Here is a 15,422-nt window from a genome sequence, read left to right on the forward strand (position 1 = left end):
CACGCGCTGATCCACTGATGCACTTTATTACGCTTGCTTAGAAAAGGGAGATATATGTTATAGTATATGAGCTATAACATGATGTACTGTGCATGGATGGATGGATGGATGGATGGATGGATTAGATGATGGTTGGATGAATGAAAGTAAGGAAACTTTGCATCTAGAATGGAAACATGGATGGATGGATGTATGGATGGATGGATGCCAATGTCTGCAAAAACACCAGATCTAGCAATGTGGTCTATAAATGACTGTTAGAATGAACAAATGATTGAACAAATGAACAACTAAATGAACAAACAAACAAATAATTGTAAACATTTCAGTAGTTGGATGAATGAATGAATTGACATGAACTGAATTTTGATTTTGGGCAACAGAATTAAAGGTGTGTGAGATTTTTTTTTGTCCTAAAATTTCTTACTATTTTTGAAAGGAAATAAAATGATATTTCCAGAATCACCATCAACATCTTAAGGGCTATCAGCACTTCACTCAATTTTAATTTAAGTTCATTAGATAACGCCTTGGAGTCGGGTCAACATGTCTGCAGGTTCCAAAGGAGGTGACTGAACAATAAAAGCTACAGTATAGATTTAGACAGACTTGGTGACAAACTTTGACAAACTGTGTTCTTTTCTTTACTTCTTCTTTTCATCATATCCTTTAGTAAACTTTCCTTTTTTTACGTAGCCAACCTTCGTATATGTCATGTAAGCTGATTAATGTTCACTTTTCTCTTCCAGCTAGTAAACAGGTGTATGCTTGTCTTGCACACACTTCTGTTTAACTAATGTCAACACTACTTACATGGTCTTACTAACTTCACATCAACTGCCTTTTAATGCATCATTGTAAGATTCCCTCACCATGTCCAAACATTGACCCCTGTGTTTGCTATGTGTTTCAGTTCCTTTTCAGTTACTAAATAAAGTTAGTAAGGTGAGAGTTTTAAGGGGTGAGTTAACATTACTGTAGTCAGTAGAAGAAGACCTTACCAAGAAGATTTCTACTGTACTGCAGACACCCCATGTACTTCAAGTTTAAATCATTATGCTACAGGTTCCCAACCCCAGCACAGGTCCCCAATCCCAGCACAGGTTCCCAAACCTTTTCCTGGACACAGATTTCCAACCACAGCACAGGTTTGCAACCCAGGTTCCCAAAACTGGTCCTGGTTGATTTAGCATTTAGCAATAAACAAACAAAAATGTCCCAGACAAGGGGGTTTCCAGGGATCAGACCCTTAGGGAATGTTAACAAAGCTGTGTTAATAAAACAGATCAACCAAAAAAACTGTCACTGTGCTTCCATCTTGTGTCACTAAGCTAAAATTGCAACTTCAGGTTGACTAAACAGTACCATCTGGCTCAGCAGCATTATCCTTATAACATGTGTCAAATCACCTTAAAGAGAAATACTGGATTAATAGGTATAAATAATTAAATACATATTATGTGTTAAGTGTAAATACAGTGTGTTCACAAAAAAAATATTTTGTGAGGTTTTACAACACTTTCTGTCACTCGAGGTTGCTGTGTGTGTGTGTGTGTGTGTGTGTGTGTGTGTGTGTGTGTGTGTGTGTGTGTGTGTGTGTGTGTGTGTGTGTGTGTGTGTGTGATAAGCAAAGCTAACCAGTAAAAGATTTAATAAATAAAACTGACAATTTACAGTTTTTTTCACCTCTGGGATTGTCTTAATATTTAATGCTGTGTCTTACAAAGCTCAATGAAATTTATGTGCATGTTCCCAATCTCCCTTTATTTATTGACATTTTTGACATCTGTCAGGGATGAGATATATATTAGCTTTCGTCTCTGTATGAAACGGGTAGCACAAAAAATAACCAACTAAAATGTTTGTTGTTGTTTTTTTGAAATAATACAGCACTAGTTTGAACCCATCATCCCTGCAGTTCTCCACTTAGCCTGAGGTTTGCCTGAGTAGCTCTCTGACAGGATTCAGATTTAATCTGACAAGCTTCCAATCACCGTGATCTGCTAAGCTACAGCTGGGTGTCATGTGTATACACTTCAGCCCATTACTTGCTAGCAGATGCCAAAACGAAAAATCAATAAGCAGACAGTTATGCTTTATAGAGTGTAAAACATTGAGCTAAACTGAGAATGAATGTTCACGGAGCAGTTCTCGCTTTGGTTCATCGATAATCACTTTGTAAAGGCAACATTCGGTAGAAAGGGCATTGCATTGCACCAGCTATAAACCATCCATTGGGGATCATCTTAGAAAAACAAAACAGAGGACTGGTTTTACTTGGTAAAAAATTATTAATATATTTAGAGCTTTAGAAAAAAAAAGCTATTAGAAAGCTATTCAATGAACCTTTAAAGAATTTGCATAATTCACTTCAGTTTGTCACTTTTAACACTAAACATTGTCACATGGAAGCTTTACAGAACTTTGAGTTAGAGCCCTAATGAGCAATCAATTCTCTTCTGGGTAACACCAGATAATGGGATTATAAATCACTACTCTTCCACACTTGTATACTATAAGTGTGTTTACAGGATGTTCAGATTGTGAGTTCCTTGGATGGGCACAAGACAGCCTTTCTGATTTCAGCAGCAGTTCCCTACAGTATTTAGTTGAAGTTATCCACTGAAGCAAAAGTCAGTCTAGGGCATAAACAGTTTTTGGGATGTGTACATCTTTAGAGTGACAATGTGAGGCAATCCTACTAAGGGTTGTGCATAGGGCACGTGCTGTGGCCTTTACTTGGTATAGTACTCAAAATAAATGCTGAGGTAGGTAAGCTAACTCGTGCAGTGGGGTGCACATGTTAAGTCTCTAGGACCTTCTGAGCTGAGGCATGCAGATAACAGTTTATGTCCGTACTTTTGAGAGTCACAAACAGCTGGAACCAAATTCCTTGTGTGTGTCAACACACTTGGCATATAAACCTGATTCTGATTCTGAACAGACATGCGATGCCTTCTCTCCTGCAGTTCATGGCTTTGGGATGTTTTCTAGAAGCTTACACTGACCTTTTATGTTCTATAGGCTTTATCATTATGGCCATAAGTATGTGGACATCTAACCATGGCAATCATATGTGCTTGCTGAACATCCGATTCCAAAGGCATTGGATTGAGATGGAGTCGAATGCTATAACAGTCATCATTCTACTGGGCAGCCTTTCATCTAGATATTGGAATTTGAGCCCATTCAGATCATGGTGTCAGACAGTGATATTGGTTGACATGCAGTCAGCATTGCAGTACATCCAAAGGATTTTCACTAGGGTTGAGGTCTGGGATATTTTGGAGGCTATTTGAGTTCTTCCAAATAAATATTGGCAAGATCCAGTACATTTTGGGAAGAATTGTGGCTTGGCTACAGCATAGAATAAACTGATCAACCTATCTGCTCTTGTGGACCACACAAGCTTTGTATTATTAAGGAAGCACCACAGAGCGGCTGTGTTTAATAGTTTAAAAAAGCCAAAGAAGTCTTTATTTGTCACATATACATTACAGCACAATACAGAACATATTGCTTGTTATAAAAATGGTGTCAGACATGAAACAGCACCAAGAATAGAGAGGGTTAAGAGCCTTGCTGAACGTCCCAATATTGGCAGCTTGGTGAGACAGAGGCTTGAAACACCAACCTGCTGATCAGTAACCACGTTAACCACTAATCCACCAGTGCCCCCTTGGTTAGCCCACTTAGGTAAAGGAGGTGATTGTACTGCATATACTTATGCAGGTCAAGAGACACATTCTTCTATTAAAAACCAGTTTTACGTATCACTATCAGATTTAACAAAGTTCTGATACATCGCAACCCAATCAAGATTCAATACTCAAGAACAAAAGCACGGGCTCCTTGTAAAATGAAATTCACAGTTTGTACATTCTTACAGATGCTGCATCAGACCCTAAGTGATTAGTGATAACAAATAAAACATATAAACAGTAAATCATACTATTTCATAAATCATAGTATTTACATGAAGTGAGGGACTGTGCAGTTTAAGCTAATGTGAAATAAGCTTTTGGTTTTCTTTTCTTTACATTTACAATTCAATTCAATTCCATTTATTTGTATGGCGCTTTTAACAATTCCCATTGTCTCAAAGCAGCTTTACAGAAGTATGGAAACAGAAGAGAGAGAAAAAAATAAATATATAAGAAGACGAAAAAATAAGGATAAAAATAAATAAATGAATATATACAATTAAAGTTTAAAATTAATATAAAAAAGATTAACTTCAAATTTAAAATACTATATATCTATCCCTAATGAGCAAGCCGGAGATGACGGTGGCAAGGAAAAACTCCCTGAGACGACATGAGGAAGAAACCTTGTAAGAAACCAGACTCAGAAGGGAACCCATCATCATTCGGGTGACACTCTACAGTAAATAATGTCCTTTTTACACCAGTTTATATTTACACATTAAGAATATATATTGGAAGTGGTAGAAGGTGTCTAAAGCACAACAGATTAATATGCTTTCCATAGTACGTGTAAGTACTGTAAGTTTCTGAGGCCCTCGGGTTCTAGAGCAGTAATTATGCTTTCATGGCCGGTTTATGTGTTCTGTGACTAGGATCATCACAGAACCCTGACTTCAGCCCCTGTACTGAGTCTCGTCTTCAATAAAAAGCAAGCCAACATCCCATTCAGGGTGTATTATTGCTTTAGCGTTATAACTGATGCTAAGCTTTACCGAAGGCAGACGAATGAAAGAATCCAACATGCTAAATTTACCTAGGTGTGATTCATATAGTGATTTATATATATTTATATATTATGGGTCATTATTGATTGTTTTGTCACTTGAATCCATAAAGAGGTGTTTATTATGAACTAAATCCTTGTGTTTAAAAGAAATTTTCTCTCGATGGTTTCTGTTTTATCCCCGACCGATAGGTGGCGGTGACAATAACTAACGCGGAAATCTCCGGATGTGGTAATGTCGTCACCGGAAGGAGGCGAGCGGCGTCGGGACGAACATGGCGACGGTGCTGCGAGGCTCCACGAAATGGCTCTTCACCCGGGAACAAATCGAAAATACGCCGTCTCGCCGCTGCGGAATCGAGCCAGACCGGGAGTTATCATACCGCCAGCAAGCTGCCAACCTGATCCAGGACATGGGGCAGCGGCTTAACGTGTATCCTTAGAGCTGGAAGCTAACAGGGCCGAGCTGTGACTCGTTAGCGTTGTTTTCTCCTCACGTGCGATTATTTTACCCTGAAAACACGAAGACTGCTAATCTGCGGTGTAATGTTTATCTCTGTGTTATTGTGTGAACGCTTTTAACGTGTCAGACGAACTGTACGGTGGGATACAAACGGAGGGAAGGAAGTGTTGAAGCTAAGCTAGCTCGTGCGACGCCGTACCCCCCCCCCCAAGTTTGTTCTAGTAAAATCCCCCGGATCTTTTAAGTGAGTCGGCTCCTCTGACTCGATTCATCGTGAGGAATCGACTCTACTTAATCTGCGCGTGCATTGCTACATCCCTGCATTGGAGGCCTACTATTTATCTTGCTAACCTTTATTTTAACGCTTTGGCACGTTTATTCACATTGACGAGTAAATAAGATGTAACATTGCCTTTGTTTTACGTTCGAGGATCCGAGTCGATTCTCTCCGTTCACTTAAGAGTCGACTCGGTGGCGTACGGCTCATTACTTGACACGCTAGCCTAGTCCCTATTGGTGGACTGCATGCTAGTACGAGCTAAATGCTAACATTGTGAAAACGGTTGGGAAATATAATGCAGCACGACCGCGTAAAAGTCAATAACTTGCTAGTAGCATTTTATAACCCGCATTAACACACGAACCGATATAATGTCCAAATATAGTTTGATTGCGAGCTAGTTTAGCAGGTGACATAATTCTCTAGCTAGCTAGCAACATAGCATTAACATTTAGCACTGCTAGCTAAACTAGCTAGCAGTGCTGCTAATTCTTTTTGTGGAAGTATAAATAAATACATGTTCACAGACTGTTTTACGGCCAAAGTACAAAGTTTCCCCTTTGGGTTTGAACGTAAATGAGCGGTCTCAAGCCAAGTGATAAAGAATATCTCAGTATTAATTAGTGTGGTACTAAAGTATAGAGACACAAACGTGTTATAGACTGTTTGTTTTGTCTGTATCTAGGTTGTTAGTATAATATTAGTATTATATCTACTTACATGACAAGCTAAATAGATATTTCTTTTTTTGTTGTATGGCCAAAAAGAAAACACATGACTAGTTAATAGAGAAATCCAGCACTGGGATAGTTATATTGATATACATTGAAGCAACAGTACTGATGATTGAATGTATGTTATATTAATATACATTGAAGCAACAGTACTGATGATTGAATTACAAACTCATAGTAAAATGGCGTATTTGTGGCATGAATAAGCCGTTTGTCATATTTAGTGTTACACCTGGTGTTGGTGCTTTTTTCCTTAGCGTTTCCTCCTCAGCTCCCAGCTTACAATCAACACTGCCATCGTCTATATGCACCGATTTTATATGCTAAACTCCTTCACGAAGTTCCATCGAAACGTGAGTACCCCGCTTGTTGCCCGGCTGATTAACTCTGAACTTTGCAGGTATTTAAAGATAAGCTTGAATCGCACGCCTAACACGCTGTTCTCTGTCGCAGATCATCTCTCCCACCACTCTATTTTTAGCTGCTAAAGTGGAAGAGCAACCCCGGAAACTTGAACACGTCATTAAAGTGGCACACGCCTGTCTTAATCCACAAGAACCTCCACTGGACACTAATAGCAATGTGAGTGTCAGGATTTTCTTTTCCAATAAAACACAAAGGGGCAACATCAGAGCTGATGCAGTGCATAAATGATGTTACCACTTGCATGACTATTGAATTGGGTTTAATTGAGGGATTAGTCGATTACCGAAATGAATTACGAAAAGTGTCCTCTACTCGGTAGATGAACTTTCAGCAACTTTTCCTTTAAGCCTCTTGGTACAAGCTGAGTCACTGTGCATTCACACGGTAAATGACTCGGCAAAACCCAACAGCAGAGTGTAGCCTGCAGTGTTTTATTCGGTAATTAGTAACAATGATGAAATCCTGCTTGTTATTGCAGATAAATAGCTCGGATAAGGGTAAATATGTGCTTGAAGTGTATTTGTGATTGACTTGGTGTGTGTGCGTTTGTTAACTTTGTCCAAGCTTTGAGCGGCCTACGTAGTATTAGTAACGGTGTTGGCAGCCTAGGTCTATTAACCTTTTCTGAAGTACACGGATCTGGAATTGAGGTTAAGGCCATCCTGACCGCTCGTTGGAGTACCTTGAGAAGTTCGTTGATACTTCGTTGAAGCATATTAAGCTTGTTTGACAAAAACAAGTTGGAAAACCCCAGCGATAAGTATCGTTGTTTAATATAAGGTAGATGTGTATATAATGTCGATTGAAATCTTAATTAAAATATAATGAAAATTCTAATGAGAACTGGTGAGACATTTCACCTGAAGGCTTTTGGTTTAAATCACTGTGTAAAGGACCTTGTAAAGCCACGACAAAAGCTTGTATCTGCTTTCATCCAGTATGTAGAATTCGTTGTCTTTACTTTTGTCTTGCTCGACTGAGCCAGTCAGTTCAACATGGTGTTGGAGTCGGATAGAGTAGAGTTTCTTTCATTAGTCGCTCATCATTGGATTCATTTATTTTTCACACAGTTCACATGGATGTAGTGTGTGACTTATAAATCTGGTTGGTCCACAGACATACCTCCAACAAGCACAAGAACTGGTGCTTCTAGAAACCATCGTGCTGCAAACACTTGGTAAGTGTGTGTGTGTGTGTGAGCGAGTATGAGCACACTGCCTGCTTGTAAGGGTCACTTGGTCATCATATGGGGATGTGGTAGCCTAGTGGTTAAAGTGTTGAACAACTGAGCAGAAGGTCATAAGTTTGAATCTCGGGTCCACCAAGCTGCTACTGCTGGGCCCCTGACCAAGGCCCTTAACCCTCAATTGCTCAGTTGTACATATTCAAATAAACCGTAAGTCACCCCTGGATAAGAGTGTCTGCTAAATGCCATAAGTGTAAATATCTCATCGACCCTGCAGTTTCTACACATTTGAATTGTAATTTGTTTCTTTAACCAGTAACCTCTAGCACATTAATTCCACACACATGGTGCTCTGTGACCGTTCACATGGAACAAAACTGAGGTTAATATTCTGTTTCTGGATACAGACCATAACCTTCAGTTCTTGCTCATGCTTGATTTTTCTTGATCTCTCCCTGATGAGTCTAACTATCTTTCGTTGCAGGCTTTGAGATTACTATAGATCATCCACACACAGATGTGGTGAGATGTTCCCAGCTAGTGCGAGGTAGACTCTTCCAGCTTACTCAAAACATTCCAGTTTTCTTTTTTTTTGTGTAAACTGTTTATATTGTCCTGGATATGATTTACATGTAACACACTACAGGTTAAACATATAGCTACAGCTGTACATTTGTCCTGACTGTAGCTCTCATGTCTAATGTTTCTCTCTGTCTCTGTTCATATAGCGAGCAAGGATTTGGCCCAGACCTCCTATTTCATGGCTACCAACAGGTTGTTACCCTGACCGTATTTGTTGCACTACCATGGCACCCTATAGCTTCCCGTTCTGCCCGCTTCTCCTCCCTGTAGCCGACGCCCCTTCTCGTGCCACGGCATGGGGTGGCACACCTGTCGGTGGCCCCTCGAGGCCCGGCGCGGTGCGGTGTACTGTACAAGGGCTTAGTGTTGGCGCAGGAGGCTGAACGGCACAGTGCGAGGTGTAGAGGTGCTCGTGACTGTTGCTTGATTCAGAGTGCAGTAGGTCTAATGACTCAATTGGTAGCCTGAATATCAGCTCAGGGTTGCACAGGGGTAAACTTAGAGGCCGTGCTGGTAAGTAAATCAACTCGCAGTTCTTTATTTTCTTGTCAAAATAAAATTTGTTGATCTTTAAAAAAAAAAAAAAAAAAGGAACGGAACCTTTTTTTTTGTTTTGTTATTCAAAATATAGATAAAATTATACGTATAATTTATTTTTAGCTAACATGGCGGTTTAACTGTGTGTATATATTTATATTTTATCAGAATAACACATTATTGTGCTTGCTAAGGCTAATCATTTTAGTTTTTAGCGCCCCCCCCCCTTTTTTTATTAATTTTTTGATTTTTCTGTTCTTAGTGAGATTTTTGGAAATAATCTCTTACCATTTTTCTTTGCTTTAAGGATGCACAGGAAGCAATAATCCTGTTAATTGGCCAGTGAACATAATATTTACATGACATGTTGTTCATAGCACATCAGAGATCATGGAGTTCTTCACAGTAAGGTGCGTGCCCGCTGCAAGACCAGGATCTTGGCAAGCGGAAAAATCAGTATTTCAGTATCGACGTACTCTTGATGATAAGGCCATGGTTCAGTGGAGAAAAAAGTCTCAGGAGTCAACGTAATATTTTTTTAGCCTGATGGAAGTAAACCATAAAATTTAAATTGCTCTGTTTGTACAACCCAAATGATCAAACAATGACTTTGTGTTTGGAGGAGAAAGATCTCATGATGATTTTGCAAGAATGAATGAATACAGAAATAGTGAAGCAGTGTGATGGATGGATCAGGTGATAAATACAGTCGTGAATGCTCCGCTTTCAGTAAGAACGGAGTGTGTATTTTACCCGATCATGGAACGTCAGAAGAAGACCTTAAGGAACAATAAATGATCTACGGCCCAGATGGTTTTAAAGATGTGCTTAGAGGTTTGTTTGTGAAGCTACGAGTTGTTTTTATTGCCGTGTCTATTTTCTGGATGATTTTAATTCTTCTTTGTTCCTCTGTTGCGTTCCCTTAACCTTAACTCACTTTACTGTACCAGTCATTTGGGTTTTTACTTTATTAATGATTGCATAGTTCACCGGTGTCCCCACACTGACAATCTGGATTATCATTTAACTCTAAACGCCTTCACCATGACGACTTGTTTAGATGCGTTTTAATTATAGAACACGTCGTTTCATTTAACGCACCAATCGATCAAATGCACGTTGTAAATTGATCAGACAGCAGTTTTGCTCAGTTGGAACTCGACGTGCTGCATATAGTGGGAGTCACCGACTAATTATCTTCTTACAAAGACAGCTTTGACACGGATTGTATTAATTATCAGCTATTGTTTATCCCGAAAATGAAAATGCGATTCTACACTAGTGAGCTCTACAAGCAGGATTGAAACGACGCATTAAGGAGTACACACTGTACAAATTGTCCAGTCTATTAGTTCGAGGAGCTTAGCTGCCAAGCAGTAACGCTAATCAGCAGGAATAAAGAGTTCTCAGCAGTGCACAAACACTTTACACAGATTCTAATAATAGTTTCGCTTGTTCATTTTTAACTGCAGTTTCCTGTGTAAGTATTCAAGTTTGAGTGCTGGTTCGGAGCCAGAGCCTAATTTAGAACCAGTTCTTTCTGTTTCGACCGCCAAAGCACCGGCTCCGAACCAGGAAAAGTGGTTCTTAAGTAGCACCAAAATGTTGCTGGTCTAGATTTAAGAACCGCTTGCATCAGGAGCTGTGGGCGGGGCTACTGTTAGCGCATTTGATAATGTACCTTAAGTTTACTAATGTTTAATACACTTTTACTTTACCGCGATATGATACATTATCAGCACACATGATAGTAGGTAGCTACATGCTAAGGCTAACGTTTTTTCTGTGTTAACGATAAAATAATGTTATGTACTTTATCGATTACAACCTCCGTTTATACAGATTACATGGAGCTGCACGTACACATTTTATTCGCCGCGTTTGGATGCCAATGTATGTTCACAAAGCCATGAGCATTAACAGTAAAGCAACATCTGCAATTGTTGTGTTCGTGTTTGCCGCTGCTGCGCTAACGTTGCTGGGACACGTGAAACGTATACAGTGACGTCACACTTGGCGCTGTGATGGCTCTCTAGCCGGTGGAAAGGCAAACCGGTTCTTGGAAGGTTTGCCAGTGGAACCAACTTTGAACCAGAAGTAGCGCTAGCTCTGAACCAGCACCCGGTTCTTTCCGGGGGAAAAGAGGCATACGACGGCTGTGGTATCATCATGGCAAAAACTTTTCTGTTGAACCTCTTTTTCACATTTTGAGCTTAAAATCTGTACTCAAAACTGACTTTAATAGGATTTGATCTAACCCCTGAACATGAAAATATACATTAAAAAAAAGAAGGAAGCAAGCAAGACGCGGGTCGTGCAGGTGGGTCTGGGCCTGTATCTGTTCCAAACATCTTCGGATGCCATTACAGTCGCAGGTCATGAGGGATGTGACCTTTCACACATCTGGGTTCTAGCATTTTCCCGCTATTCTTCTTGCCAAAATTGCTCCAGCTGAGTCTGACTGGATGGAGACCAGTGATCAAGTCTTGCCAGAAATTCTCAATTAGATTAAAAGATTTATGTTCCTTTTAGCATATTCCTGGTTTTACACCCCTCCATGTTTAATACTAGTAAGCACACTGCCAGGCTCAGTTTGTTCTCAGTCCCTGTAGCTGGACTGTAGCACCACCATGCTTCGTGTTCTTTTTGGCCGTTGGGTTTGGGTTGGATTTTATACTGAGCTCTTCTGGTACGTTGACTCCATTCAGCTTTGAACATTTGCTCCTTTTTGTAATTAGTTGCATCAGTATTATTCTTGGGATTTCACGGCAATGGGTAAACATTTACGTTTGTATTAAATTGTAGACCCTGTCAGCATTACGGCACCTTCTGTGTTCCACGTTGAGGCGTAAAAACCTGTGTAAGAATCCATGACGTGCAGCCATAATGTGTCGTCATATGTTCCCATAACAGTTTCGTATCATTCTGTAGAATCGTTTTATTAATGTCATTGCTTTGTTCTCTTTTTTATTTATTTTATTATCATCATTCTGAAAATGTTTGCAGTTCACTTACTGTTTGTGCTTTTACTAGCATCCTATGCAGCAGTTATTCATGTCTCTCCGAAAGCCCCTGTGGCCACGTGCGCTTACGCACTGTGGTCTCCCAACCTCTGACTCTAGCAAGATCCTCGTCAGTCTCAGAACTACAGCCGAGACCAATTATAATTAACATCATCCCCCTGCACACACTGATTTATTTAAGCACCGACGGAAGCTCCACAATAAGCGAGACTCCTGTTTTTCTTTTCTTTCGTTTCTCTTACAGTCTACACCTGACCACGTTCTGCCTGCAGTACAGACCCACAGTGGTGGCGTGTGTGTGTATCCATCTGGCCTGCAAGTGGTCCAACTGGGAGATTCCCATCTCGTCAGACGGTAAACACTGGTGGGAGTATTTGGATCCCACAGTCACCCTGCAGCTACTAGACCGTGAGTACACTTTGTTTTTCGAATACATCTCCAGGAGCATTTTTTTATACTCGGCTGACAGTTTATTTGGTGCACATGCGTCTTATCAGGTACCAAGATTATTAGTGCTTAGTGGTGGTCCTTTTGGCAAATGTGTCCCGGTGATGGAAAAAGAACCGTGATACCCAAGTTCAAGCAGCACACAGGATCATAAATAGCATTATGAAGCTCCTGTGTGCTGCTAAGACTCGTGCTTTAAGTGCCTACCCCATGTGGTGTGGGTTTGCTAGTTCAGGGCATTAATACTGATCCAAGGGGTAAATGATGTTCATCTGCTCCTAATGAAGCTTCTAATCTTCCTCACTCGACAAAACAGTCAGCAAGTCATTGGCCAGTATTTCAGCTGTGACTCTCGGTTTCTCATCACATCACACGTTGAACTTAAAGTTGGTCTACTGTTTTTCTCTCCATGTTGAACCGTGAGCAGCTCCTGGTCTGCCCATATTATTGTCTATCTAAAATACAGGAGCCTTCGGTATTCATACTAAAACCTACTCAAGCACTACTGATCTAAATGACCTTTCCTTCTGTTTTCATTCCTTGTTTAGAGTTAACGCACGAGTTCCTACAGATTTTGGAGAAGACACCCAGCAGGCTGAAAAGGATCAGAAACTGGAGGGTATGTGAGCACTTTTTTTTTTTTTTTTTTTTTTAAACCCCTAATCTCAGTCTAGTGTATTTAGTCCTTACAGCTCTTTGGAGCAAGACATACATTTTGAATTTGAATTTCGCCTTGAAATGTATTAATTTATTTACTTGTTTATTTATTTTAAGGCCACTCAAGCCGCCAAAAGGTCCAAAACGGAGTGCCAGTCGGTGGAGAGCTCCTTTCAGTCTCCGTCCTCCAGCCAGGATAGCCTGCTGGTTGACAGTAAAACCGATTACATAGGGGCCTTGTATCAAGATTCCTCATCTTTGTTCCCGTCAGACAGCATGAACGGCTTAGCCAACCCGAGCTCCTCCTACGTCCAGGCTGATGCCCACTCAAGCTTACAGGGAGTACCGATCAGCAGCAAGCCGCAGCAGGCGGCCACCAATAAACTGAGTCTGGAAAAATACAGGGAGAAACAAGCGGCCGAGCTGCTGCAGCGCCGCAAACACGGCCACCTGCTGCCTGAAACCGCAGCGCTGGCGTCGTCTTCGTCTTTATCGGCGGTGCTGATGTCATCGGCGTCGTCATCAGGATCATCATCATCTTCCTCATTGGCACGGGTTAAATACAGTCAGCCCGGACAGGAACGGGAGATGAAGAGTAGCTCACTGAAACGCCGTCACCCTTCATCCTCCTCCTCTTCCACAGAAAACGGCGCAGCGAGTCAGGAGGAGCTAAAGATGAAAATCAAAATGTCCGAGAGTGGTGGTAAGAGCAGACACAGCCCTCGCTCGGGTCGGGAAAAACACCGAGCTTCAAAACACGACACCACACACTCACACTCGCACACACACGCTCATGCACACAGCAGCCATCACAAAGCCCATCGCTCCTCTAAGAGCCACACCAGCTCCGCCCCCTTGCCTCCAGCCAGCCACGCCCAGCTGGGGAAGATTGACAGGAGGCCAGGGGAGGGGCAGAGCACTGATGGTGCGGGTCCTGCGTTACTCAATGGCCAGCACGTGGACTATGCAGACACGTTCAATATGCTTGACTCGCTGCTCCATGCACACAACATGAACTACTAAAGTGCACGCAATCAGATTATTAAAAACTGCAAAAAAGTGTTTTTTTTTTTTCTTTCTTTCTTTTCTTTTTTTCTTCTTTTTTTCCTTTTTCTTTCTTTTTTTTGTTTAAAGTACTTTTATTTTAGGGCAGTCGGTCCATTATTTTCATATTCACCTCTTAATTTAACTATTGATGTTCCAATGAGAGGGGAAAAAAAGAGGAAAAAAGGAAATAGTTGTTGTATGTCAGTGTATCCACAGTTTTAAAGATTACTATGTGAAAAGGAATACTGTTATAATGTTTTTATCCTGGCTGCAGTGATGGAAGGACAATGGATTGTGTGACTTAAGGAAAGTCGCAACATGTCTATGTTTGTACAATATACTTGATTTTATTTTCTTTTTATAATGAAAGGGATGAATTTTGAAGACCTTGACTGCTAATGGGAGGTGCAGATAACCCCTTTCCTCCCCCCCCCTCCCTCTTTTTAATGCTATGTCTGTAATTCTCACAAAGCTCAGGTTTGGAGATGCTTCAGTGTGTAACGTGACATCCGTGAACATATCCATTTGGGATTGTTAAAAAGCAGCAATTACGGTTTTATTGAACTCCGAGCCTCTCAAATCTCCCGCTTTTACCTCTAGCGATGGTGTGATGGCATCTGTCCACATCGTTCCATCGCCTTACTGTTGTAAGAGGCTTTCCCTTGGCTTGTTGGCGTTCCCCTGCCCTCCTACCTCATTAGCCCTTTAAACTGAACCGTGGAAGCCACGAGCGAGCTGTTCAGGTCAGTCAGGTAGGCACGGCAACCCAGATCATTTTAGTAAATTCTCTGCAAAATCACACCCTCCTATAAATCTTGTCTTTTCAATCATCATAGAGGGTCGCAGAAGGCTGAATTTTAACAGACTGTAGAAATTATATTAATTTGCCAAGGCAAGGCATAACCTCAGATAATTCTTCCTTATGGCTTCCTCAGCCAGCTCACCGAAACACTGAGGGGTTCTGTGTCCTACTGTGTGGAAACCATCCCAATCTATGAGGACTGTGTTACATGTGAAATGAAGATGATGTACTAATGTTTCTCTTTTAATACTGCGATACAGGATCCATATGATGTACTCTTAAAAAAAAAAAACAAAAAAAAAAAAAACGCTAGTCCTCAGATTTCTGAAGGATCCAGTAGCTCAGTGCCTCAGTGTCACACCTCTATTTTGAGATCTCTTAAGAAAATTGAGGGTTTTTTTCCTTGGCTGTGAAGTGCTTTTGTTGTTCTCTTTAGAATGCCACAGTTCTCTGTAAGAGCCTGGAATTTGAGTTAAAGTCTGGTAATGTTGGATGATTTAATCTAATAAACCACCCTGAGAAACAAAA

General features: G+C 40.8%; 1 protein-coding gene across 2 annotated transcripts; it reads left to right on the forward strand.

Annotated features, from left to right (window-relative positions):
* The first annotated feature begins 4,946 nt into the window (after nt 1-4,946).
* On the forward strand, nt 4,947-15,422 carry ccnt2b (cyclin T2b). Of its 2 annotated transcripts, XM_027168574.2 has the most exons (9): nt 4,947-5,143; nt 6,459-6,540; nt 6,641-6,769; nt 7,730-7,790; nt 8,284-8,346; nt 8,528-8,573; nt 12,186-12,349; nt 12,937-13,007; nt 13,163-15,422. In XM_027168574.2, exons 1-9 carry the CDS (start codon nt 4,986-4,988, stop codon nt 14,066-14,068), a joined length of 1,680 nt encoding a protein of 559 aa, XP_027024375.1. In that variant the 5' UTR covers nt 4,947-4,985; the 3' UTR covers nt 14,069-15,422. The 2 variants fall into 2 exon arrangements, 1 of the variants encoding a protein (XP_027024375.1); XR_003444060.2 differs by lacking the exons at nt 12,937-13,007; nt 13,163-15,422 and having other exon boundaries at nt 8,528-8,894; nt 12,186-12,323.

Source organism: Tachysurus fulvidraco, chromosome 1 (genome assembly GCF_022655615.1).
Source record: "Tachysurus fulvidraco isolate hzauxx_2018 chromosome 1, HZAU_PFXX_2.0, whole genome shotgun sequence".
Taxonomy (NCBI): Eukaryota; Metazoa; Chordata; class Actinopteri; order Siluriformes; family Bagridae; genus Tachysurus; species Tachysurus fulvidraco.